The sequence below is a fragment of the Bipolaris oryzae genome (assembly GCF_000523455.1).
Source record: "Bipolaris oryzae ATCC 44560 unplaced genomic scaffold scaffold_36, whole genome shotgun sequence".
NCBI lineage: Eukaryota > Fungi > Ascomycota > Dothideomycetes > Pleosporales > Pleosporaceae > Bipolaris > Bipolaris oryzae.
In genome coordinates, this window is record NW_006911312.1 from 44652 (window position 1) to 68896 (window position 24245).

At 51.2% G+C, this 24245-nt stretch overlaps 8 protein-coding genes across 8 annotated transcripts; 4 read left to right on the forward strand and 4 right to left on the reverse strand.

Annotated features, from left to right (window-relative positions):
• Positions 1–572: 572 nt before the first annotated feature.
• COCMIDRAFT_35127 (uncharacterized protein) lies at positions 573–1046 on the forward strand (the record flags this gene model as incomplete). The annotated part of the gene is made up of 2 exons (XM_007687967.1): positions 573–762; positions 853–1046. 2 exons carry the CDS (start codon positions 573–575, stop codon positions 1044–1046), a joined length of 384 nt encoding a protein of 127 aa, XP_007686157.1.
• Positions 1047–2197: 1151 nt separating this feature from the next.
• On the forward strand, positions 2198–2515 carry COCMIDRAFT_49612 (uncharacterized protein; the record flags this gene model as incomplete). Its single annotated transcript, XM_007687983.1, has 1 exon — positions 2198–2515. A coding segment is annotated over one exon (318 nt), but the record flags the coding sequence as incomplete, so codon positions are not given.
• Positions 2516–4188: 1673 nt separating this feature from the next.
• On the reverse strand, positions 4189–4905 carry COCMIDRAFT_46644 (lytic polysaccharide monooxygenase; the record flags this gene model as incomplete). Its single annotated transcript, XM_007687979.1, has 1 exon — positions 4189–4905. A coding segment is annotated over one exon (717 nt), but the record flags the coding sequence as incomplete, so codon positions are not given.
• Positions 4906–7191: 2286 nt separating this feature from the next.
• Positions 7192–12689, reverse strand: COCMIDRAFT_90446 (uncharacterized protein; the record flags this gene model as incomplete). Its single annotated transcript, XM_007687984.1, has 3 exons — positions 7192–7710; positions 7766–12196; positions 12243–12689. The coding sequence occupies 3 exons, from the start codon at positions 12687–12689 to the stop codon at positions 7192–7194; spliced, it is 5397 nt and encodes a 1798-aa protein (XP_007686174.1).
• A 549-nt stretch (positions 12690–13238) lies between these two features.
• On the forward strand, positions 13239–15326 carry COCMIDRAFT_3698 (uncharacterized protein; the record flags this gene model as incomplete). Its single annotated transcript, XM_007687948.1, has 2 exons — positions 13239–13923; positions 13972–15326. 2 exons carry the CDS (start codon positions 13239–13241, stop codon positions 15324–15326), a joined length of 2040 nt encoding a protein of 679 aa, XP_007686138.1.
• Positions 15327–15613: 287 nt separating this feature from the next.
• COCMIDRAFT_35132 (lytic polysaccharide monooxygenase) lies at positions 15614–16495 on the reverse strand (the record flags this gene model as incomplete). The annotated part of the gene is made up of 3 exons (XM_007687968.1): positions 15614–15961; positions 16035–16299; positions 16392–16495. The coding sequence occupies 3 exons, from the start codon at positions 16493–16495 to the stop codon at positions 15614–15616; spliced, it is 717 nt and encodes a 238-aa protein (XP_007686158.1).
• A 1396-nt stretch (positions 16496–17891) lies between these two features.
• Positions 17892–19798, reverse strand: COCMIDRAFT_90455 (uncharacterized protein; the record flags this gene model as incomplete). Its single annotated transcript, XM_007687985.1, has 5 exons — positions 17892–19100; positions 19153–19380; positions 19433–19521; positions 19580–19634; positions 19685–19798. 5 exons carry the CDS (start codon positions 19796–19798, stop codon positions 17892–17894), a joined length of 1695 nt encoding a protein of 564 aa, XP_007686175.1.
• A 2096-nt stretch (positions 19799–21894) lies between these two features.
• On the forward strand, positions 21895–22548 carry COCMIDRAFT_90536 (uncharacterized protein; the record flags this gene model as incomplete). Its single annotated transcript, XM_007687986.1, has 3 exons — positions 21895–21947; positions 22157–22361; positions 22411–22548. Coding segments are annotated over 3 exons (396 nt in total), but the record flags the coding sequence as incomplete, so codon positions are not given.
• Between the last annotated feature and the right edge of the window lie 1697 nt (positions 22549–24245).

Below are 24245 nucleotides of genomic sequence, written 5' to 3' on the forward strand. Positions count from 1 at the left end.
GCAAGCAAACGCTGAGGTGGTTTGAGATTTATTGCTTGCTTTCTATGAAGTATGGATGGGAAACTCTGGCAGGATGGTGATGATTGGGAATTACATGATGGTAATGCATTCCTTTGCTGGATTGAAGCTTAACTTGAGGGCCAATCCCCACAGCTATCCCCAAGCGAGTCCACGCTCGTATGCCCGTCACGCGCAGCGGAACAAGTATCGTGTTTTTTTTGTTTCAATAGTTCTTCGATGAAAAGCAATGCACCAAAGTATACGAAGAATGCGAGAAACAACACCGCCACGTCCGAACTCAGCTTGCCTTCCCTCCGACTCCGCTACGCATCTACGGGCCTGTCAGACTTGGAGTATGCAGCGGGATAATACGCACCCGCTCACTTACCCATCGACTACTCGAAGCTTAAAATAGACATCTCATAGGACGTCATACCATCCGCTCGCGGATATATAAACTACCTTTTCCACCACCCCAACATATCTCCACCCCATCCACCCAGCGCTACATCTTTAACAACCCACTACTTCGACACATTCGCTCAAACAACCCCATAAACCTTGTAATAACCATGAAGTCCCTCACCATTGCCCTCTTCTCCCTCCTCTCCCTTGCCTTCGCCGGCGAACCCGTATGCCAACAATGCGACTACCGCCCCGGCTACAATCGCTGCGACATCACGACTTCCTGCACATATGTGTGGGGTCATGATGATCCGAGTACGCCTGCGCCGTATTATTGTGCTTGCAGGGCTGGATATCGTACGTCTTCCCTTCTTCACTTTCTACCAAACGACCCAACTTTGTGAGGTTAGTTTCTCGATATGCGGGTGCTAACGCAAAAAAAAACAGGCGCAGACAATTGTGACGCTGGCGACTCGACCCAGCAGTTCCGTCTCCCCTGGTATGGAACGCCAGGTGGTGACCCGAGTCAGCAGGGTAGAGTGTTTGTGAAGCCTGGTGTGTCGTGTAATACGCTTTGTGATGATTATACGCTTGGTAAGGATGGGTGTAAGGCTGTGAAGGAGTTGGATTCGTGTTTGTAAAGGTGAGGTGGGTGAGATGGCCTGGGGATCTTGGGATCTGGGGTGATGTACTGGGGATTGTGGGGTTTGGGCGAGGTTTGAAGGGGCTTGTATATATTGTTATAGTGACGAAATGATGATTGAGGTTAATGAGTGCTGTGGTGTTTTTGAAGGATGTGCTGTGTGATTGGTGGTGATGGAGTGATTGGCCTTCCGATTATGTTTGTGCGTGGCTTGCTGAATCGATGGTGACTCAATAACTGGTCAAAAGACTTGAGTGACGGACTTGGGCTCGATTTCGATGTTGGTTGAATAGTATAGGGGATGGGCAGTGGTCGTTCTGTCGAAGATAAAAGGTTTTGTAAGTGAGTGGTCTTCTTGAATAACTTGGAAGTAGGAATTGGATGTTCAAGCACACACCGCTATCCCTGATAGAGTATAACTTGTGTCATTTGTAACCTCACATCCACCAGATAAGACTGTCGAAGTGCCACTGATTTCGACCGCGTTCAAGCCACAGATAGCAGAAATTCTGAAGACGTCTTGCCTAGTCCCTCATTCAGTCACGTATACAATAATTGTGATGTGCTTGAAGCTTGGAAATTCCGTTTCACTTCATACGCTAAACTACTTTGGGTATCAACATAGTGAAAGCAAACGCTTTTTTCACAACAGTGCTCGACTACAGTACACAATGTTCACTGTTTACCTATATTCCCCTTCTATAGCAACACCATTATATCCCTCCTAAATTCAATCCCCACAACTCCAACCCAAATACCTTCTTTCATCACAGTACGATATCCTATTGACCTGAGAAACCACCTCGCACAACCACAGCCATGACCTCTGGGATTGAAGACCGCGACGCGGTCGACGAGCTATCTTCTCTCTCACTTGAGGATCACTTCACCCCAACTCAGCCAGGGAGCCTACGATTGCCTTTCCCGCCAAGTATCCGTCCACTTCCAGATGACCATACTTCCACCCAGCCCAGCAGGCTTCGGCTTCCTTCGCCCCCACCAACAAAGCGAATCAAGAACGATTATCCAGCTGAATATTCCGACTCCGACAGCATCTCGTCCATCTCCTCAACCCCTCCATCCCCAGACCTAACCCCAGCCCCATCCCAAACCTCACCCGAAACCCTCTCACCCTCTGAGCAAGCCTTACTCCTCACCCGCATTCAATCAGGCCTATCCTACACGCGTATCCAACACTCCCTCAACCTCCCCATAACCCAAACAACCCGCTTCTCCCTCTCTCCCTTATCCCCCTCCCACCTCCCTGCCCTCCGCCTGCTCCGCAAACACGCCACTCGCATCTCGTCCTCCCCAACCCACGAAGTCTACGAACTAGGCATTCCACGCCCGGACTGGGTGCAAGAAGGCGCGATAGCGGGTGTGCACGATGCGCAGTGGTGGATGGGGAAGAGTCGGGCGGAGATTAAGGCGGGGCCATGGGCGGATGAGGGGGATGTGAAAGTTGCGGAATCGAGGATTCGGGGGGCGGAGACGAGGAGGAGGAAACGGAGGGGTGGGAAGGTGGAGAAGGAGAGGGAGTGGAAGTTGAGGGAGGGGGTTAGGTTGGCGGAGATGGAGCGGGGAAGTGAGGGGGAGAGTAGTGATGAGGGTGGGGATGAGAAGATGGATGGTGTAGTGGAGGAAGAGGTGGGAGAAGATGAAGAGAATGAAGAGGACGTACAGGAGGATGAACAAGAAAAGGTGGAGGTGGAAGAACAAGAAGAGGTGGAAGAACAGCAAGAGGATGAAGAGAATAACGGGGATGCGATGGAGGGTGTTGAATATGGCAATTCGGAACCTCCGGCACCGTCTTCAAGGAAATTGAGGAGCCAGGGTAGTCCAGATCCCACAACAGGTTCAGGTCCAGAGTATACGCCTTCTTCAATGACGTTGAGGAGCCAGACCGGTACGAAGTCTTCGCCATCTTCGAAGAAGTCAAAGAGCCAGGTTGGTTCACAGCCTTCGCCTTCTCCAATGAAGTTGAGGAGTCAGGGCAGTGCAGAGCCATCGACAGACTCAGAGCCTCCGACGGGTCCGAAGCCTTCAACGCGCTCGAGGCGTTTGAAGAGCCAGGTTGATTCGGAGTCTTCACCATCATCGAAGAAGCTGAAGAGCCAGGATGGTTCAGAGCCTTCAAAGACATCGTCAAGGAAGTTGAGGAGTCAGGGTGGTTCAGATTCTAGGCCGTCTACGCCGTCTTCGAGGAAGCTGAAGAGCCAAGGTGGTTCGAGCTCTTCGCCTTTAACTATGCGCTTGAGGAGTCAGGGTGGGGTGGACTCTCTGTCTTCTTCGAGGGTCTTGAGGAGCCGGAAGATGTAAGCGGGTGAGAACGGCATCTCTCTTAGTTGTGTTTTGCATGTCGGTTAGTCAAGTCACTAGGAAATTGTTTTAGGAGTTGAAGGTAGGTATCTGGCGTTAAAGGTTCACGATTACCAAGTCTAATATTGATTATCAAAAACCCCAAAAGTTTCTCATCAAGTGCAAAAAAAGTCACGGTGAAAGTCATGTAAAAGTCCAAGTATTGAAAAAGTCAATGAGCTTTGTATTCAATATGTACAAGTTCGCAGCACCGCTGCCAAAGAAGGTATAATACTTATAGATGCAAAAACAAACAAAAGAATCAGGCCAGATACTTCAAGATCGTCCAACTATCCGTTTTTTTTTGAAATTCCAGAAGGCAAAACCCCCCCTTGATCGTTTCAACATCAAAACGGGACATGTCTTCCAGGAACTCCTACTCTCGAAATCATCCAGAAAAGAGACTTTTTTTTCTACTTGCGGAGAGATTGGCGGAAAGCATGGCTGCCACGCCTAGCCTTCTTGCCACCCTTGCAAGGACGCTTGCTGGTAGCAGGAGAAGCAGGGGTAGCAGGGGCAACAGGAGTAGGAGTGGGCTTGGAAGCCTCCTCAGCGGGGTAATCACCACCAGCAGGGTAATCACCTCCGGCAGGGTAGTCGTCGGCAGGAGCCTGCTCAACAGGGGTAGCGGGCTGAGAAGACTGGGGCTGAGGAGCAGCAGGAGCCTGGGGGTTGGAGGCACTACCACCGGCAGCAGCGGAGGGAGAGGGAGAAGCAGAGGGAGCGGCAGAAGGCGAGGTAGCAGGGGGGTTAGCAGGAGATTGGGCACCGCCGCTGTTACCGCCGGTCCAGACGGTCTGCGAGGGGAAGGGGAAGTCCTTGTATCCGCCCCAGACGCTGAAGTTCCAGGAGGGATCAGTCTTCTTGTAGCCGCCAGGGAACTTGATCATGGGGCCTGGGGTGCCGGTGCCATCGCCAGTGACCTTGATCTGGGCGCAGCCGTAGTAGAACTCGGCTTGGCCGTCGTGGGCGCCGTGGACACCGACGTGCTGGGAGCGGACGAGGTATTCACCGGGAGGCGTGCCGACGGGGATTTCGAACTCGATGTTGTTCTTGTCCCAGGTGCACCAGGCGTCGCCCTTGATGTCGCCCTTGGTGCAGAGACCGGTTTGCTTGATCAGGAACCAGTCACCGTCGCCCTCGTACTCCTTGACGGAGCCGGGAGCCTTGGACATGTGGACGCTGGCTGGGCCTGGGTGCTTCATGGTGGCCTGAACACCGAGCTTCATGGCCAACTTGGTTCCAGGCTTGACCTCAGCGACGCCGGTGCGGGCGGCGGAGGAGAAAGCACCCTTGTTGCAGCGGAAGTCGGTGTCATCGGGGGTGATGTTGTCGAGAGGGTTCTTCCACTTGGTGGGGTTGTACTTGATAGAACGAGTGTTCTCACGAACGAACTCGTAGGGCTTGGTCTCCTTGCCATCGATGACAAGAAGCTCGAAGAAATAGTGGGCGGAGGCGATCTGCGCAATGGCAGCAGCGGCGAGGAGTGAAAGCTTCATGTTGAGTTGAGGTTGAGATTGAAGTTGGTGATGTTGTTTGAAACTTGGGCTGGAAAGTGAAAAGAATTGTATGGAAGGACTAGCCTTGAGAAACGAATGAAGTAGCGAAAGACTGTGGAGAAGCGAAAGAAGGTTGGCAGTGAAGTGCTGGTGAGGCTTCAGGGACGTTCTACACGACTTCTTATGTATCCCGTCACTTGCCTCTGTTCAACGCCTCAGTCAAGCTCACTAACTCTTTTCAGTGCCCATGCCCACCAACCCGCCCCTCGGTGTCGAGCACTTCTTTACCATAGTGCCTTAGACGCATGAGGTTTTGTTTCCTTGGCGGCAATCTCGACCCACCATGCCCGCCTGTCTGTGACGAAGCGAGATGACAACATGGGCCGTGGGAGGTGATTGTAGTAGTATTCGGTAGCTTGGCGCGTGTTTAGCGGAACCAGGTCGCCGGGGGGCGTGGGTCTGGCAGCAGAAAGTGCTAGGCCCGTCAGTGTTTCAAACGGGATTCCTGGCGTTCGGTTACTTGGCGTTGGTGGCGTCTGTCATTTGTGAAGATAGTGTAAGCCGTTCCATACGCCTCCAGACGTCTATGCGTCACCGAGCAGACTGCGGAACGAGGTGTTTACGAGGCTTGATGGACCCATCTGTCCCAGCTAGGCTTGTTTGTACGAGAAGAAACACGCGATGGTGTTTTCCACCAGTCAGTTTTGTTTCGTGGGGCGAGCAATTGCCCAAGCATTTTTCCCATACGTGCAACGTTTGATGCTAGGAAATGACGGGGATAACGCATTACAACCACTTAGCAACAACCTGGCCGGGCGGATCCGGATTACACGACGGTATTGCACAGCATCACCGAGCCTCCGCATGGTGTTCAACGCTCTTTCGTATGCGCGCGCATGGGTGTGTGATAGCAGGGGAAAGAGATTGGGCAACCTCGAGCACAACGGGGGGATGGAGGAATAGGATGAGCACTGGACATAAGCGTGAGCATACATCAACAGCCTTATGTAGTCGCTTTGCTATAGACATGTACATAAGATTTGCGATGCCCTTGAGCGGGATTGAGTTATTTCGAGCTGTTAAGACGCCTTCTGCAAGTAACCGGACCAGTGTGCAGCGATGAGGCCCAAGGGGTGGCCGATTGGGTTTCTCGGGTTGGCAGGCGCGCGACTCCTGGATCAGAGCCGGCGCGCTGGTCCGGCCGCTAGCGCCGCCCCACGTTGTCCAAAGCGGGTGCGCGTCTAGAACAATAACTTTTAGCGTGTTTCCAGTCCCGTAGCTTGTTTCAGAGCCGATGCTTGGCAAAACATCTGCCGAATACAGACAGACACATGTTTTGCAGTCCACTCCAGGCTCAGGTCCGACCGTGTCAGCGGAGGGAGGCGGAGTGCCAAGCCAAAGCTGACAGACCGAGCGGAGCACAATTACAGTATCGAAGGGAGATACCTAAAGGCACGTAGACGGACCAGCAGCGGGTTGAGTAAAATGGGCCACATGGTTTCGTAAAACTTCAACCCAGGCATACAGGGTAGAACAAGCAGCCAGAGCCAAGAAAATAGATTGCAGTTTGATAGGCTTGGTTCATGCGGGATAGACATATTGTGTGGAGTGCAGAGTCCCATGCATTGCACCCACTTATCATCCTATTCTGTAGCCAATCCCAGAGAGATTCTCGTCGCGTAAACCTACCCTCAAGTGGTGGAAGATACGGGTGACGGGACATGCAGGTACTTGGCATCAGCAGATCCTATATTGACGGCCTACATATAAAAAAAGGCGCCACAACGCACTGGCCCGCGAGGCGAGCATCGATGCTGTATGGACGGAAATAGTAAATGCACACGGAGAGGTTCAAAAGTACCGAGTCTTGGTATTGCATCATTCACGGCTGGACGGCGTATCATGAACAGCAGTACTTGTGTCGTATGTTTTAGGTTATGCTGTTAGTACCCCCGCCGTGTATATCCCATGTCGTCTCATTAGAGTTGTGTACGATTACATTTGGGAGCGAGTCTCTAGGCTATCACGCCACTCTCCTTTTGAAGAAAACGGCTCAAAACGAAAACCGTTAAGCAGCAAAAAGAAAAAAAGGAGAAGAGAATACACGACAACACCTGACGAGTTCCCCGGACTTGCCTCAGTCACTATTGTTTCTCAGCTCCAGTAAAATAAGCAATCAAGAGCAATACCGCTTTTCTGCGTGAAGCATTTTCCCGTTACTCAAAAACACCTACTAATGCATCGTAATTCAACAGAACGTCTTTCCAGTTCAACAACGACTAACGTTTACTCGTCATCCTTTCCCGCCTCCTCCGCCTTCTTCTCCCTCCATGCCTCCTCTAGCTTCTTCACCTTCTCAACGCCCTTCTTGTTCCCGACGCTGTTTTCCCACTCTACCCACTTCTTGAACACGCCCCTGATCCTCGACGATTTGCCCACTTTGGTCATCCTCTCGAACAAATCGCGGACCTTGTCAGCTTCGCCGTGGCTCTGCTCAAGCATCAGATACATGTCCCATACATCTCCCTTCTTGGCAAAAGTGTCAACGAGACCCTCGAAGATGGTGCGGCCGCGCTCAGTATCGCCATTGGGCGACTTGAATTCCAGCGCGGCAAACTTTTGAGTAAGATACCGGTGTTGAGGGGCTGCAACAGATTGTGTGGCGCGTTGGAGAAGGGCGCGGGCCCGAGCTGGAGATGGTGGCTGGATAACGTCTATGAGAAACGCGGCGTAGGAAAGCCAGAACTTCGGGTCTGCTGTGAACGACTTGTTCTTCATCATAGACTGATAGAGCTCATCTGCTTTCTGTCATGGCGTTAGCAAACCCTGCAAAAGACGGTCGGGAATCGTAGATACTTACATCAATCTTGCCCGATGAGATGTAAATCTTGATCATGCGCTCGTGGATTTCGCGGTCATCATTGTTTTGACATGCCTCCTTGAAAACGGCGTTGATTACGTCGTCACTGGAGAAGTCGTTTTCCAGGTGCAGCAAGGCAGTCCAGACGTCAAGCTTCTCCTTCTCCTCTCGCGGGTTGATGGTGGCCAGCGCACGACGCGCAATCTGACGCGCCTTCTCAATCTCGTTGAGCTCACGCTGGAACACCATATAGCGTACCCACAGCTCGGCGCTGTTAGGTTGTCCGAGGAGTAAGCGCTCGTAATCTGCGACAGACTGAGGGCCGTAGGCATCAAGGTCACCAGTGCGATCCTCCTTGATGGTGGCCTTCTTGCTCTTCTTTTTCTTCTTTGGAGCATCATCTTCGGACTCGGAGTCAGCCGCACCCTTTTGCTGATCAAAGTCGAGAGTAGCGCCCGTCCAGTCGAAGCCAGAAGTGCTGAGACCCTTCGGGGTTGCCTTTGACTCGTCGTTATCTGACTCGTTTTCAGAGCTGTCTGCATCGGCAAGCTCGATATCATCATCGCTTTCGGCGCTCCTGACGCTCCTCATATCGACATCATCGTCGAGCTCAACTCCCCCCTCCGAATCGTCGTCTCCCGATTGCTCGACATCTGAGGCGTCCTCCATCTCTTCATCTTCGCCTTCGCCTTCGCCTTTTACCTGTGAATACTTCAACGTAAAGCTGACCTTCCTTGACTTGGGGTCAACCTTGATGACTTTAGCCTTGACGACATCATCCTTTTTGTACATATCCTTGAGCTTCTCCTTATCAACGGCAGCATCTGCTATTTGAGAAATGTGGCAAAGACCGCTGACATTGTTCGAGTTGTCGACAATGAGAAAGACACCATAGTCCTCCACATGTCTGACCTTGGCAGTGACGATTTGGCCAATCTTTAGAGTAGCAAATTCCAAGGGCTCGACGTAGTCTGTCTTGATGACTGAAGTCTTCAAACTCAGCTGTGGGTTGCGTTGATCTTCCTTATTCGAGATGACCTTGCCGGTCACGAGCTGATCCACATGGAATGCACTCTTCCAGTCTTTAATGTACTCGTCCGAAAGATGACTCACGCGGACGTAGCCTTCAACATGAGGACCCAGACGGACGTAGACACCATTGTTCGCGATATGCTTGACGAAGCCACGGACGACTTGGTTCACCTTGAGCTGTGTACGGTCGGTAATTTCGGGATCCTTGACTGGCAATGAAGAGCTTAGGACTCTAGAAGGTCTGGCCGACAATCCTAATTTCTTGTTTGGAACGTCAATGTCAATAACGCACACTCGCAAGACATCGCCAACCACAAAGTTCTTCGGCTGAGCTTTGTCGTAGTCATCTGCCAACTGCTCCATAAAGATGGGTGCAGCGATGCTTTCATTGATTTGGACAACAATTGATGCATCGTGCAGCTTGGTCACACGTGCGGGTAGGACGTGACCGACTTTCAGGTCTTGGAGAGACATTGATTTTCCGGTCACTGTAGATGCAGCTGTCAAGTCTAGCTTTCCATTCGCTGCATCCACTGCCTTTACGCGGACCTTGAGAGCAGAACCCACGGGAAAGTTCTTCTCAACGTCAGATAGCTTCTCAAGATCGTCAGTCAGGTCGAAGAAGTCGATGCGTCCGCGGATATTGGCTGAGATGTTCACCCAGACATGGCGGTCGGCAATGTTGTTGATGAAAGCGACGTAAGACGAGCCGGTTGTAACTTTGTCGAGGCTCAACACATCTACTTCTGACTTGATCTCCTCCGTCTTTGCAGTCATTTCGTATGTTGTCGTCTTGTTGCTTGACCGAGATGTGATCGGGAGGAAACGGAAATTGCGTGGATCGTGTCTTCCCAAAACCCGAGCCTGAATGGTATCGTTCATCTTGAAGTGTGCAGTTGGTCGCTTCTTGTCGGGAATGCTGTCCCAGTCTTCAAACAGTTCCGATACAGAAATGCGACCGGGAACGTTTACTGCAAGCTCAACGTTGAGTTGTGTATCTTTGACTGACCGGACACGGACGGTCATCAGAGTACCAAACTTGATGTCGTCGGTGGATGTCATTTTAGGATCCACAGGGTCAACTAGAGGCTCTGCTACCTTTACTGGAGGGGCAGCAGCAGCCTTTGCTGAAGCCACTTCATCCTCAGACTTCATCGATAACCAAAAGAGCCCCTTTCCAACATCTACATGCGTAACTCGGACAGTGATGGATTGGTCCTTGCGCAGGCCAAAGTCGGGCGCCGCGGCCATGTCTTCTGGTAACTGCGATCTGAACAGTGCACCGCTGATGCCATTGCCAAGCTCGACAAAGACCTTGTCTGAGAGAATACCGCGCACGAATCCATGCACAGTCTCACCCGCTTGCAGATCCTCAATACTGATAGCAAGTTTTGAGGCCTGCGCGTCCTTTCGGAGACTAGGTTTGTTGGATACGGTCGCCATTTTGGATTTGCCATGCTTGGTAAGAACCACGAGATCTTCCAAAGTTCCACCAACGCGAATCTTCTTCATGGTCGAGATGTCTTTCTTCTCTGATCCGTCAGTCAGATGACCAAGGCGAAGAATGCCCTTGACACCATTGCCAATGTCCAGAGTAACTGATTCGTCAGACTTTTCAACGACCGTTCCCTTGACGATTCCACCGGGGTTAAGAGCATTAAAGGCGGCTTCCTTGTTAGTATCAACAGCAGCAGGATCCTTGCAGGACACTAGGAGCTGACGTTCCTTTGCGTCAACAGAGAGGACGCGCACGTTAACAACCTGCCCAGAATGAAAGTGTCGTGTTGCGTCATGAATAAATGCTTCGCTCATTTCCGCGACTGGAAGCCATGCCTTTACACGGTTGTAAAATTGCACGGTGGCACCATTCCGGCGGACACTGACCAAAATTCCAGGGCCGGTAGCACCTTCTGAAATCATTTCGTAGTTTGTCCAAGGCTTCACCTCGGAGTTGACCAATGACTTCTTGAGGGTAAGGTGTATTTGATGTCTCGCGGGTTCGGTGTAAAGCACTCGAGCTGTGACCGGCAGTCCTTCTCTAAACTTGCGTTCTGGATGCTGTAACCGGACATCAGCGAGATGCATCTCCTGAACCAGACCAGTGATGCCATCAGCCAGATGGACAAGAACAGCGGTTGCTCCAGACTTGTCTGCGAAAAGCTTGTGCACTTTGCCCTTGACAACTTCACCAGCTTTGATGTCCTCAATACGGAGAAAGGGTTGGTCAATGACCTTCTTCTCAAGGGACAACTGGAAAAGTCCGTCAAGAGCGTTGTAGCCAACAATTCTTGCCTTGTGCTTCGAGTCAAGTTTGAATGCACCAGCCTCCTCTGAGAGAATATCGACTTTGTCGTCTGAGAGTCGCGAGATGTGGGCGAAGCCGACAACATCTTTGATTCCAAGATCGAAAAATGCACCTTGGCTTGGTGCCACCTTGACAACCTTTGCGCTTTCAACAATGGTAGAAGTTGGCAGCAGGTCGATAGGAGGCTTGCGCTCCTTGGGTTTTCCAGACATGCGCGTAGACAACGAAAGCACATGGTCTAGTAAAGACACGCCGACCTTCCTGGGATCTGAGCCAGGACATGTGAATAAAACACGGGCCTTTACTTTGGATCCGATCTTGTGCTTTTGAGACACGTCGGTGGCCTTCTCAGTCGCGCCTGAGTGGTATGCATCTGCTGTCGCATCTATCAAGCCCAGAATCTTGCCCGTGATTGTATTTGGCGTGTTTTCTGTAACGAGAAGGTCGACCGCAGTTCCCGGGAGGAATACGTCAATGGTAGGTGCTTCGGTCAAAGTATTACCCTTAGTCAGGTTTCCTGCCTTGGTGTGGTCGGCAGAGAGCTTGACGATGCGCCCGTCAGAGTTGAGCCCGGTAACCAAGCACATAAAGACGGCACCCTCTTGGACTTTTGAATGCTGTAGGTTTGGGCCAAGCTCGCCCTTTGGTAGAAAGCCCTTTAATGTGGCATCGTTCAAGCCCAGATCCATGACCAGGCCGTGGTCCTCGTTGCTCACAACAGACGCTTGTATCATACCGTTGACAGGTATTTTGCGCTTCGTAAGGCCCGTATTGACCAGCTTGGGCTCAATTGAAAGTTCGAGTCGCTTCCTTGCTTTTGCGCCTTCGCTGCTAGTTGCGGTGATGCATGCACGAAGGTACTGACCCACGGAGAAGAGGTCCCTGAGGTCAACATCCTCAAAGTCATCCTTGTCGCTTCCATCTTCCTTGTCACTCTCGTCTTCCTTGAGGAGCTTCTCCAGCCTCTCGTTGAGTTTGTCGGACACGGCAGTGAGGGGAACGTAGCCGACTAGGTTGTTGGGGAGGGCAAGCACAATGTCTTGGTGGGAAATGTCGGTGATCTGGCCAAGTACAATGGTTCCAGGCGACAATTTCTGAGATGATTAGTCTAGCGCCGAAGCTGCGCAGCATTTTTCTTACCTTGTAACTAAGAGTCTCGACCTTGACTACATCCTCCTTGTCGCCGCTCTCGTGTGTCTTTTTGCTCTTCTTGGTCATTTTCTTCTTTGACTTGGGCGCAGACTTTGTCTCGTCGTCCTCGGAACCCATGTCGCTGTATCCTTCGCCATCGTCGCCGCCAGGACGCTTCTGCCCAGATTGCTCGAAAAGAACATCCTGATTCGCCTTGATCTGAATTTGCTTGTGCTCGAGCGGAGTCAAGACACTGGCGCCTCCTCTGGGAAACGACTTCTTCTCTTCATCCTTGAAAATGCTGGTTGGCGGTGCAGGGTTCTCAAGCTTCGCCTTTGCAGGCGATTGCTGGTCGACATCGGATTTGCGCCGCTTCGCTGATCGGTCGCTGGATGTGCTCTTGGGCTTTTTGGACGGGGTGGCGCCCTGCTCTGCTTTCCGCTTGACCGCGCCCATTGTGTGGTGTGGGATGTGTGCGGGCGTGGAGAAGGTCGAGTGGTGAAGATTCCGCCAAGAGTTCGAAGCGCAATGTTCTTCGACTTTTTTTGGTGGGTCCATGCGCCCAGGTTCTCCCACCAACCGCGCCAGCAGGGACGCCGCGCCTCTCACGTCCTCGATGACGAGATGGCACGCGACGCCTCAACGACGCTGTCGAGTGAAAATGGTATCAATTCTCAAGATACAGATGAACTGGAGTATTGCGATCAACATGCACTCACTCTCCGTGCTTCATACATGCCTCATTGCCGTGCATTGCCAGTGAAAAGGGTGCGTTTGGAGGGAACGCCGGGCCACTTAAGACCCAAAGAGGCATAGCGGTGCACGTCGGTCGCGCCTGCTCTTCGCGACGTGCACAGGTCGTGCACCTTCCTCTCCAACCTCGCCGGGCGTATCATATGAGCATTCGTCCCATATCGGGGTCGCTCCTTCCTGGCTGCCCGCGTGTGTTCACCTGAGCTGTGCATTGGTGTCTCTCTCACATACTCTCCACCTCTTCTCAACACCATGTCGTCGCCCTGCGCCCCTCGCACCATGCTCCTCCAAGAGCCCACTCCAGAGCTCTTCTCATCGCCGCCTCCCGCTTCATCCGCAGCAGCCTGCTCACGGAAGCCCAAACGGCCACCTCCCATCACTCCCAAGCGCTTCACTCGCTTCTTCACACCGCGACACTCCAAAGATGTCTCTTCGCGTACTTCGCTCTCCCGCTCGGGCCGTCAGTTACAGGACATCACCCGGTCAGCTCTGAACCGTGGCCGGGCAACGCGAAGTACCCCCCGAAAAACAGTCAACTTTGTCGACATTGAGAATCAGATGCGCACCCCTCAGAGCAGCCGCAAGCGGAAACCCTATCTGTCGCCTGAGAGTTCACCTGCCCAGTCGTCGCCCTCGAAACGATCGCGTTACGTCACCCCTCCATCACTCGACGCACCAGCCTTTGATGTACTCGACGACTTGGCTGACCTTGATGAGCCCGCCGTATATCCCACACCCATTCGACGGCTGAAGCAACTGGGAGGACCGTCAAGAACATTGCAACGGTCATTTGGTGGCGTCGTCGGTGTAGGTCGCGGGTTTCGCAGAGACCATGGCGCGTCATGGCAGGACCAGACGGCCAACTTCTACAGTAGTTCAGACGACTTGCATCAGTTACCCCAAGACGCCCCGCCTTTTTGCACTGCCAGCTGCAATAGTGAGTTCCATGCACAGCAATCACCGTCATAATACTAACCTGTTACAGCCAACTCTTTACTCGCCATTGGAGACGAAGATGGAAACATCCACCTGTTAGATTCCGAAGGCGACTTTTCCAAGGCACATTTATCATGGAAAGCTCATTCCAACGCCATCATGGACCTGCAATTCTCCTCTGACGACTCTCATTTGGCAGCAGGGTCGGGTGACCAAACTGCACAGATTGTCGATGTTCGTACACAGCAGACTCTTGCTGTACTGGCCAAACACAAGTCATCAGTAAAGCAAGTGCGTTTCCAGCCGGGCGATGACAAGATCGTAGCCACGTCCAGTCGAGACGGTGCTGTGCAGATCTGGGACCTCCGATGCAAAGGCAACCAAGGATCGATACATTCAGCCTGGGGATCCGATGCCCCATATGCCAGTGTCGTCCGAACCCTTGCTTCAGCACATGCCGACATCAGCCTGCCGACATCAGCGCTATCCGCTACTCGAACCGCATCAAGCAGCAAAGTGGAGAGCATCAATCGTCGAAACGACATCTCGGTTACTGCTCTTACTTTCTTACCCCAAGGTCGCGAGCATTTGCTCTTGACTGCCTCGGATGCTTCCACGTGCGTCAAGCTCTGGGACATCAGAGGTCGATACTCTTTACGAGGTCCAGCCATCCCCATTGCGACTACACGGCACCCCGAATCCCATAACCGCCACCGACACTTTGCCATCAACTCACTTACCCTTAGTGGCGACGCATCCCGACTCTACGCATTAAGCAAGGATAACACCGTTTACGCTTATTCTACAAACCACCTTATCCTTGGTGTAGCTCCTGAACTCTCTTCGACATCCGCATCGAAACAAAAATACTGCGGTGTTGGCCAAGAAGGTCTTGGGCCCATTTACGGCTTCCGTCACCAGAGCTTCCACGCCGGTTCATTCTACGTCAAGGCATCTTTGCGAAAGACTTGCAACGATCAGACGGAGATGCTCGCAGTTGGCAGCACAGACGGCGGTCCAGTATTGTTCCCTACTGATGAAACATTTCTTAAGCGCGAAATCCGACACGACGACGACACAGATGACCTCCCGGACATTACTGCCCTGACCGGAAAATCCTCTAGACCATTGCTATCCCGTTCAACTACCAACAGCCGTTGTCCAGACACGATTCCTATCTACGAGCATGGGACAGCTCTTGTGCGAGGTCACGACGCCGAAGTCACCAGTGTTTCGTGGGCACGCAACGGTAGCCTGATCAGTGTAAGCGATGACTTCCGCGTGCGAAGGTGGAAAGAGGGGCCCCAGGCGAGGGAGCTCAGGACAGGCGGAGAGAGCGAGGGTAGAAGGTGGCAATGCGGATGGGCTGTTGTTAGTCAAGATTATGACGACGACGATGAGTAGTAGAGGAAGAAAGTGTTGCTGTTTGGAGCGCCATTTGTTTATTATACCCCCTTTTTTCCATCCATGTCGATGTTTGTATAGCGAAAAACGAAAGCGATGAATACTGTATTCTTGAGTAGGTAGATATTTGATTCAAAAAAAACAAAATAAAGATAAAAGTTTCTAATCATTCAGCTACAGTCTTGTATTCATGCACTATTCCTACTATATACACTTTGCTCTTCGCCTCGAGAACAGAATCTCATCCCCTTTCCATCTCATCCACCCCTTATCCACTCTTCCATCTCCTAACCACTCCACACCTTGGGTCCCGGGCACGTATACGTAGTCTGCGAGCTGCTGTACGTATCGACCATGATACCCGGATCATTCTGCGACGCATACCCAGGAATCGTAGCCAGGTAATCGCCACTCGGCGACGCCGAGCCACCCCCTGTTACCTCAATCTGCGCGCACTCGGCGTAAAACTGTGGGCTGCGTGCTTGGTGCAGAGCGAGCAGCTCGTGGCGGACGAGGTAGTTGCCAGCGGCGAGGGTGGCGGGGACGGTGGATTCCCAGTAGAGGTTCTTGAGGACAAAGGCGGTGCCCCAGTTGCGGCCGGAGAGGGGGGGAGCGGTCATGCCTTGTTCGTCAATCTGAGGGGTTTGATGTCAGCCTTCTTTTTTCTTCTTCTTCCTCTTTTCCTTTTACTTAGAGAGTATCGTTTACCTTGAACCACTTCTTGCCACTTCCGTCACACGACTTGAAGTCGCCGGAGCACTTGTACATCCAGACCATTACGGGACCTTGCTCGTGGGTCCACTGCTTCCAGATTGCGCGGATCTTGCCGCCGGCTTTTACTTTGGCGACGAGGTCGGCGGAGGTGCCGCCGTTGCACATGACTTTGGAGTCTGTGACGCTCATGGTGGGGTTGTAGTCGGGCCATTGGCGTTGGATGGTTTTGGGGGAGGAGGCGGGGGAGAAGCCTTCGTAGCTGGGAGGAGGAGGAGTGTTAGTCTTGTGGTGTGTGTGTGTGAAGGGGAGTGCGGAAGAAGAAGGCGGTGATGGTGCTGGTGGTGTAGTTACCCTGGGTATGTCACGCCGTCGATAACATAGCTGGTGACTGCGCCGTGGGCAGCAGCCTGAGCAGCCAGGAGCGCCGTAGGCAGGAAGATATTGGAAAACAACATGTTGAGTCGATAGTAGCTAGTTTGTTTTTCGTCTTCAACACTATCTCATACTCCTTCTCTCCAATTTGCACGCCAGCCTCCCCTCTTATATACTACTCACCCTCGAACAATACACCGTCCGAATCAAACCTCCCCCTATATCACTCCCTCATTATCCCCACATGACCACCTTTACCTACCCACTCATCTCCAGCTCCCCTCCTCCCTTCCAACGGACTCCACCATCCACCCTTCGCCCGCCCCCCTCCACCATCGCCCCATCGGAAATACGATAGTACAGTTGACCCCGCAATTATAAACGAGTGATGCCCCAATCTACGCTCTCTACTTGCCATCGGTCCGGCTAAAAGCAAAACTAGCTGTACAAGCAATATACATGTTTCCCCGCTAGAGCCCAGCCAAGAGGCACGGAGACAGAGCCTCCATGCCGGCTCTTTTTTGGTTTTCTTTGCAAACATATCCCGAGCTGGATCGGGAAATAGGCAATGTAATTCAGCGATTGGAATGAGACAAAGAAAACGCCCAGTTTAAATCATTACCCCGGATTGGTATGGGTTCGGGGGCTTTGTTTTTTTAATTTAGGGCGTAGTGCAGATAAGGCGTAGTGATGACGCGTGACGAAAAGGGCTGTGTGATCTGGGGAAGCGATGCTGGATTGTTACTACTATATGTTAGATGGCGGAGTGCGGGCCGCGAGCGCGAGGCTGTGGGGTTCGAGTCGTGGACCTCTTGATGTTTTGGGAGCGGAACGGTTGGGTAGTTGTGGTTTATACAAAACTTGAATTTGGTGACAGCGATTTATTTGCAGTAGATTTTCCAAGGCTAAGGGGTTCTCGTCAATGCTTTTGGCGAGTTGTTGGCTGGGGGAGATGATACTCGATTTCATCGCCGGGTATACTGTATCGTGGTTGAGTGATCAAGGTTAGAAGAATGTAGTTTGTCAGCGCGATCGAGAAGACATGATGACTGCTTCTGTGATATGTTGAAATTTGATTAATTGGATTGCAAGACACGTGGTGCATTTGGACGCCCGAGATAATATATCCCTGGTGATAGTAATGACGAGGAGACAGCCTTACCGAGTTGCGAGTTGTGAGACACTACCGGACGCTAAGGATATGCGCTAACCCATTCTCGACCTGCATGCATGCATCTTCTTCTTTACCAAAAGGAGAATTACAGGGCGCTAGACGTAATTACGTCAGTGCTCTACTTTAGCAAATAAGACCATGCGAGGACGACAAGCAAATAAGAGTGTTCAGAATAAAATATTTTCATAGCAATCAAAACGACAGTGACCTTGGGCATGGTCTGGTATCTCTCGCCCCTTGAAACCCGCAAAGCATCAACTCCATCTAGTACCAACGTCCACAAATCTTAACATATCCAACCTCACTTAAAAGTGCTTGGTCGGGGCATCCTCCTTGACGCCTTTTCCACTGGCCCCGTGCATGACTTCCTCGTCGTACCGCTCCCCGTCATCGCTGTGATACGCAACGCTGATATCCGTAATCTCATCTCCGACCTCCATCCAGACATCGCTCGTAGCAGGGATGGGACTGATTTTGCAAAGTGCCCAGTATGTGATGCTGGCAACCAAAAATCCAGTAAAGAAGTTGAGATCATAGATGCGTTGGGCGCCAATGGGAACCTTGCGGCCAACGGCACCGGCGAAACCTACAACGTTGATGGCGACACCAGCAATATAAGCAGCGTAACCGCGCCAGTGGAAACCGAGGGTGTAGTAGTATGGACCGGTTTTCTTGCCAGAGTAAAGGTCCCTAATTTGGAAGAAGCCCTTACGCACAACGTAGTAGTCGCAGATCATGACGCCTGCAATCGATGAGAGAAAGACCGAGTATGCAGAGAGATAAGTGGTGAAGCTGTTGGTGTCGGAGAGGAGGTTCCATGGGCACATGACGAGACCGACGAGCGCACAGATATAACCGCCGCGTCTGATGCTGATCCAGCGTGGTGCAAGAGCCGTCATGTCAGTACCAGCGGAGATTGAGTTTGCCGCAATGTTGGTACCAAGTTGTGCGAGGGTAAAGGCCGCAGCAATAACAAAGACACCGAAACGTTGACCGGACCCTCCCTCGTTGAGAAACTGCTCGAGCAGGTCCAGTGGGTTCCAGATGGCTTTTCCGAAGATGACGGTCGAAGAGGACGATACAATGATACCGATGAAAGAGGTAATTGCAAATCCAATGGGAATGGTAAGCAGCTGCGGTAGAAAAGCGTCCGAAGGCTTTCTCGCGAAACGTGAAAAATCGGGGTCATTTACGATCAAAGTAGCGAAATTGGCAATCGCGCTCATGATGCCTTTGACCATGAGCCAACCCAACTCAGATCCTTTGGCTTCACTAGGTTGCTTAACGATAGGACCCAGTCCCTTTGCTCGTACAACCGCCCAGATGAAAAAGGCAATTCCTGCGGTAGGTGCGAAGAAGGCCTTGACAGTGAACAAATGGCGAATCTTATGAACTGGCGGATAGATGAACGGGAGAGATCCGGCCCAGAAAAGGAAGAAAGAGACGAAGGCGACCGTGTTGGTACCAGAATTGGGGATGCCATTGGCAATGCCTCCTCCTCCAGGAGTGTCCTCCTAGAAAAGAGAAGTTAGTCAAAGGTCAAAAAAAATCGCAAAGGGACTTTACATTTCGCCAGTTGTTCCAGATAGCGCGGATCATTAGGCGCACGCATGTGCCGCCAATCCATCCTTGCACACCATACCAGATACTGGCCATAGCTGCGCGATTGAATACGGGCCATAGCGCGCCCCAAATGCCGAAAGACGCGCGATTAACAACAGGAAACGAAATGTGATAAGTCGCGCCGATACGACCTGTCATGCAGACGAAGCAAGCCGCGATCGAGTATCCGAGCTATTGTTTGAATCAGCATATGCTATGGCGGAAAAATCGCAAAATTCCCTACCCAAACGCAAATCCATGATTGCCACCAGGAAAGACCATCGACAATGTTGGCGGAAGAAATCATCCATGTATTGATGTTGAAGGAGTCGGCTGTGGAGTAATTAGCCTATGATACTTGACATTGTCACATGAGGCAAGAGTAACGTACCAACCCAAAAACCAACGAAATTCCATGCGCCCCATTGTCGGCGCTCAGGTTCCACCTGGGGATGTTAGAAAACAAAGGGCTTCCAAAGCGACGGTCATAACATACAGGCTTCAGATCGTGGTTGTACAGCATGAGCTGTGCAGTGGTGAGACCAGGCTCACTCTCGACGGCGAGCTTGTTGGCCCAATGGGCGACCTTTGACCTCTTGACCTTTTCCATGATGCGATTTGCGAAAAACGGTTCGTCGCTGGAGTGAAAAACTGTCGCGGCAACTACAGGCCTTAAGAAGCTTTCGCTCCGGCTGCTCGAAGCCGTAGCTTGGTATGGATCAAGATCCCCGCTTGTGTGACGTGGGGGTTTATCAGAAGCGAGTGAAGGTCTGGGTGCGTCTTCGCCTGAAGAAGGTTGGGGTAAAAGTGGCTGCCGTTCGGGATCCACGGTGGCTGATTTCCGCGGAACGGATAGGACTATGGAAAAGGAGAAGAAAAAAAAGGTGTCTAATGTTTTGCTCTAGGATACTCTATACAAAGACGAGCCTCGATCTTGACTGCAGGTAGATCTTAAAACCGGGGCATGGCCCATCTTAAATGCTGGAGAGGATCACAAGGCAACACATGAAGCATCTAAGATCGTCTCTGTGATTAGCTACCATTGCTATTCTCGTTGGTGTGGGAGAGACCGTTGTCGGCAGTCTTATCTTAGACTCTAGATAGCCCGCGCGATGTGCTCCACCTACAACTCTGATGCTCGAGTAGCGTCACTGGCCCACTCCAGACCCTCGCATAAAAGGCCCTGGTGATGCACACCAGCTGAAAGCGTGCCGTCCAAGAGCGCAGGATTTTCAGGACTCGGCGGCGTGGCCATGTGCAGCATCGCATGATGGGTGGTGATGTGCCGCGTATGACGCAGCGCCCCCTTGCCGGTAACCGTATCGCGTGCACTTGAAGAGGTGTGCGATGCCGCGCTTGCACTGATATCTCCGCGATAGGAGTATGACTGCAGAAGCTTTGGGGGACAGTTGACTCGATGGAAACATGTCACCAGGCTCACGGCCAGTCGTCGGAGATGCGATGCAGCACTATCTCAGGCACCATGGTCTGTTGAGGTTGCATGTCAGGGCTCGCTAGATAGCGGGTTGCGGTAAGGAAGATAAAGATAATGTGGGGTACCGAGGCGCCAACCGGGCCAGTCAGCGGCCAGCATATCCAGTTTACTCGATGACATCGAGTAAAATCCGCCTGGCTTGTCCATCAGCGCGGCCATTCGTCCAATCTGCGCCAAGACCCTAGTGTTGCCCGTGTTGGGTTAGTCACATGATCACATGATGGTCTCCAAGACACTGACACGAACTACTCTTTGACCACCACACGACTAGTTTATTGAGCAACTGTGGCGAAGCTGGAGGGTGGTGCGGACTGCGCTTATTTTTTCTTTCCCGCTTTTGGGACACTTCTCTCTCCCATCTCTTACCCTACTACTGCCTCCCCTTTTTGTCCGGCTTTTGTCATTCTACTTGTTGCTCTGACAGTCGGACATAGGTCACGTGATATGATCATATCCCTCGCTGGAGTAGACAAAGCAGTGGGCAGTTGAATTCTGTATTAAAAGCAGTTGCTTTTCAAGGTTTGGCGCCATCACAGTAGAAATTTCCAAGTTCCAGTGTCGAAAAAGCTTTCTCGAAATATTCTCCTTTGTTGACTACTGCACCTTTTTGGAAAAAGTAAATTTGTATGACTAGTTTGCTGCACATGTAGCTCCTATCAGTCAGTCTACAAACTCAAATCAGGTATTTGGTGCAGCTGTGCCAGTCGGGATAGGCAAATGAATCGGGGCAGTCAGTGCAACCAGCATCTACAGCAATCGGTCGACAGAACAGTATGTAGGTAAAGCTGCCTCTCTTCAGCACCACTCCCGGGCTGTAACCATAGTCATGAAATTACGAATTCATAGGATACTGCTAATGTATCTGTATCAGTTTGCCTAAATATCAGCGAAGTCACTGCACTATTAAGAAAAAACACAGCATTTGCATCCTCATACAGGCTCTTCTCGGACCTATAATCAATTAAAGTTTTCACTTTACATAACAAGTCTCATACATTAGCTCATGTCTGTCTCTATACTAGGGTAAGTGTTACGTATATGCGTCAGCATTTAACATGATTACGATCGACCTCATCAATAGCTTCTTACGCACAGACCTGGATGGTCACGCAAGTTCTTGTAATTGAGACGAGGATTTCGTCTTTACTGGTGACATACTGACATCTAGTTTGGTAGTTGTAAAACTTTTGTTGTACGTGCGGGTGCGGTGAGAGGGAAAGCAAAGTGTAGTTGTATACATAAGGTTGCTGGGCAAGGATTGTGTGTACCTAAACGCCAATACAACTCTTCAATTTCAAGTCATGGCACTAGTGTGTATGTTTAGTTATTTTTTTTTCCGATGATCGTTTTTGCGGGATTTGAAATCTCCAAGGCCCCAGCATGCTTACAGGCTTCGAACTATTTTAGGGCATTCTTATATGAGTGGAGAGGAATTTTCATTTGTATATAGCAGAAGAACATAAATATCTTCAGGCCCAATACCCTTTTTTCTCATCTCCATTCAACAACAGATAATTTAATTGCTAGTACTATCTCTAACACCATGAAATTCACAACTCTCGTCGGAATCTTTGCTGCGCTTGTAGCTACAAGCAGCGCCTCAACCCTCGCCACTGGTAATTACTGTTGCACCCATGGCGCCAACACTGATCCAAGTACTGGAAGAGCGGCATACTGTGTTCGTAACTCATGACCAAACATCATTCCTATCAACTAAACGTCTACAGTGCCAGAATGGTTCCAACCCAAACGTTGGTTCCAGCTGCGACCATAACCACGGCTACCCGGTTGGCCGCCAAAACGTTGTCTTGTCAAGTGCGAGGTGTGGCCCTGGTGGAAATGGATACGTGGGTGAACAGCATTGAGGATTGGAGATTTGAGGATTGGGGTGTGTGCGATGTGGTTTAGGGATGCCCTGCGAATAACAGGACGTAACTGGAAGGCTCAGACAGCCAAATACAAACTGCCTAGGATGCGGCTGCTCAACTCTAAGCAAGCCACATCCATCAAGTATATAGCTGTATACAATCTGTCATGAGTGTTTCTTGTATTCAGTTCAGACTTGTTTTACACTCCAACCACACATCTGTCAGAAGCCTAGTTGTCACGTCACACGTTAATCATACTCATTTCTACTAGCACAGCGACGCAAACTTTCCCAATCTTCTGCAAAACGAAACGAAACAACTATACAAACCCTAACTAGCCAGCTGTAGTCTACTCAAGACAAAGCCAAGATATCCACCTCACACTCCACCCACCTTATCAAACCAGCCGAATCATCGCGCCAATCCAACCGAGCCTTGCTATCATCACCCAAACGTATGCAGGTAGTAAGTAAGTGGCGTGAGCATCACCCCCTTAGATGCCTCGGCTTATACCTACCGAGCATCGGAGATACTTACGCGTCACGCAACAGAGCAAAACCAACACGTGACCCTCACCTAAAAAAACCGTAAACCACCAGAAACGAGGGGAAGAAAAAAAAAGCGAGACATCGCAATGCCTCGCCTCTCCCCCCTTCCTAATCCGGATCCTCTCCTTCCCGCACGTACACGTACACGCACACGCACATGCACATACCATCCGTTACTACTCCGCACACCGTCCGCGCAAATTCCACACGTTTGCACGCGCCTAAAACCCGCGGAACCCATCCGCATTCCGCTCTCTTTCTCACACACACCATTGCACGCCGAAAAAGGGCGTAAGTGACGTATGTATGTGTGTCGGGGTGTGTGGGCATGCATGTCCAAAACAACGGGTACCTGCAGATAAACGATCTAAAGTAACTCCCCCCGTTACTCTCTTACGTCAAGATGACTAGCGCCAGGCATGGAAAGGGGATAGATAGAGAGAGACACAACGAGGAAAGGATGCGATAGTACGCATCGATCGGGTTGATAGGGTTTTGAGGGGGGGGAGAACCGATTGGTTCGCAGCGGTACTTTGCTGGAAAGGGGGGAGGGTAAGAGAGAGAGATAAGGTAAATGGCCGTAAATATAACTTATGCGTGTTAAAAAAAGAGACACTTGACGTGAGGGAGGTTTTGGGGAGGTGGTGGTGCAATATTAACCGGGCTTGTTTCGGTCGACTGCGTGTTTCAACGTCCGCACCCCCGCCGCTCGGAAAGAATGACAGCTCGGTAATTCGTCATGGTATTTAAGACAGCGGCTACGTACGTCATCCTTTTTCTCCATTCTTTTTTCTCTGTTTGGCTCTCTTTCCCTCTCTCTTTGGACTGAGACTAAGGGGTAGGGGTAGGGGCCAAGAAACCTCTCACTTCGTGTTATATGCCGGATGGGGATTTTTTGTTTCTGCTGACATGACAGGTGTGTGGTCGAGCGTTTGTTTCGGGTTGATGAGCAAACCATGAGTTTATGGGACCGGGGAGTTTAAGAACAAAAAAAGTTTTCTCATGACGCGTGTATACTTTAAAGTCCACGTTGATTGACGGCTGGGATACGAATGAATTTCATGCAATTTCATTGTTTTGATTCATTTCGTTTGTGGGAATAAAAGTGTATACGTGGAAAAAGGGCTTGAAAGGTGATGTGCATGA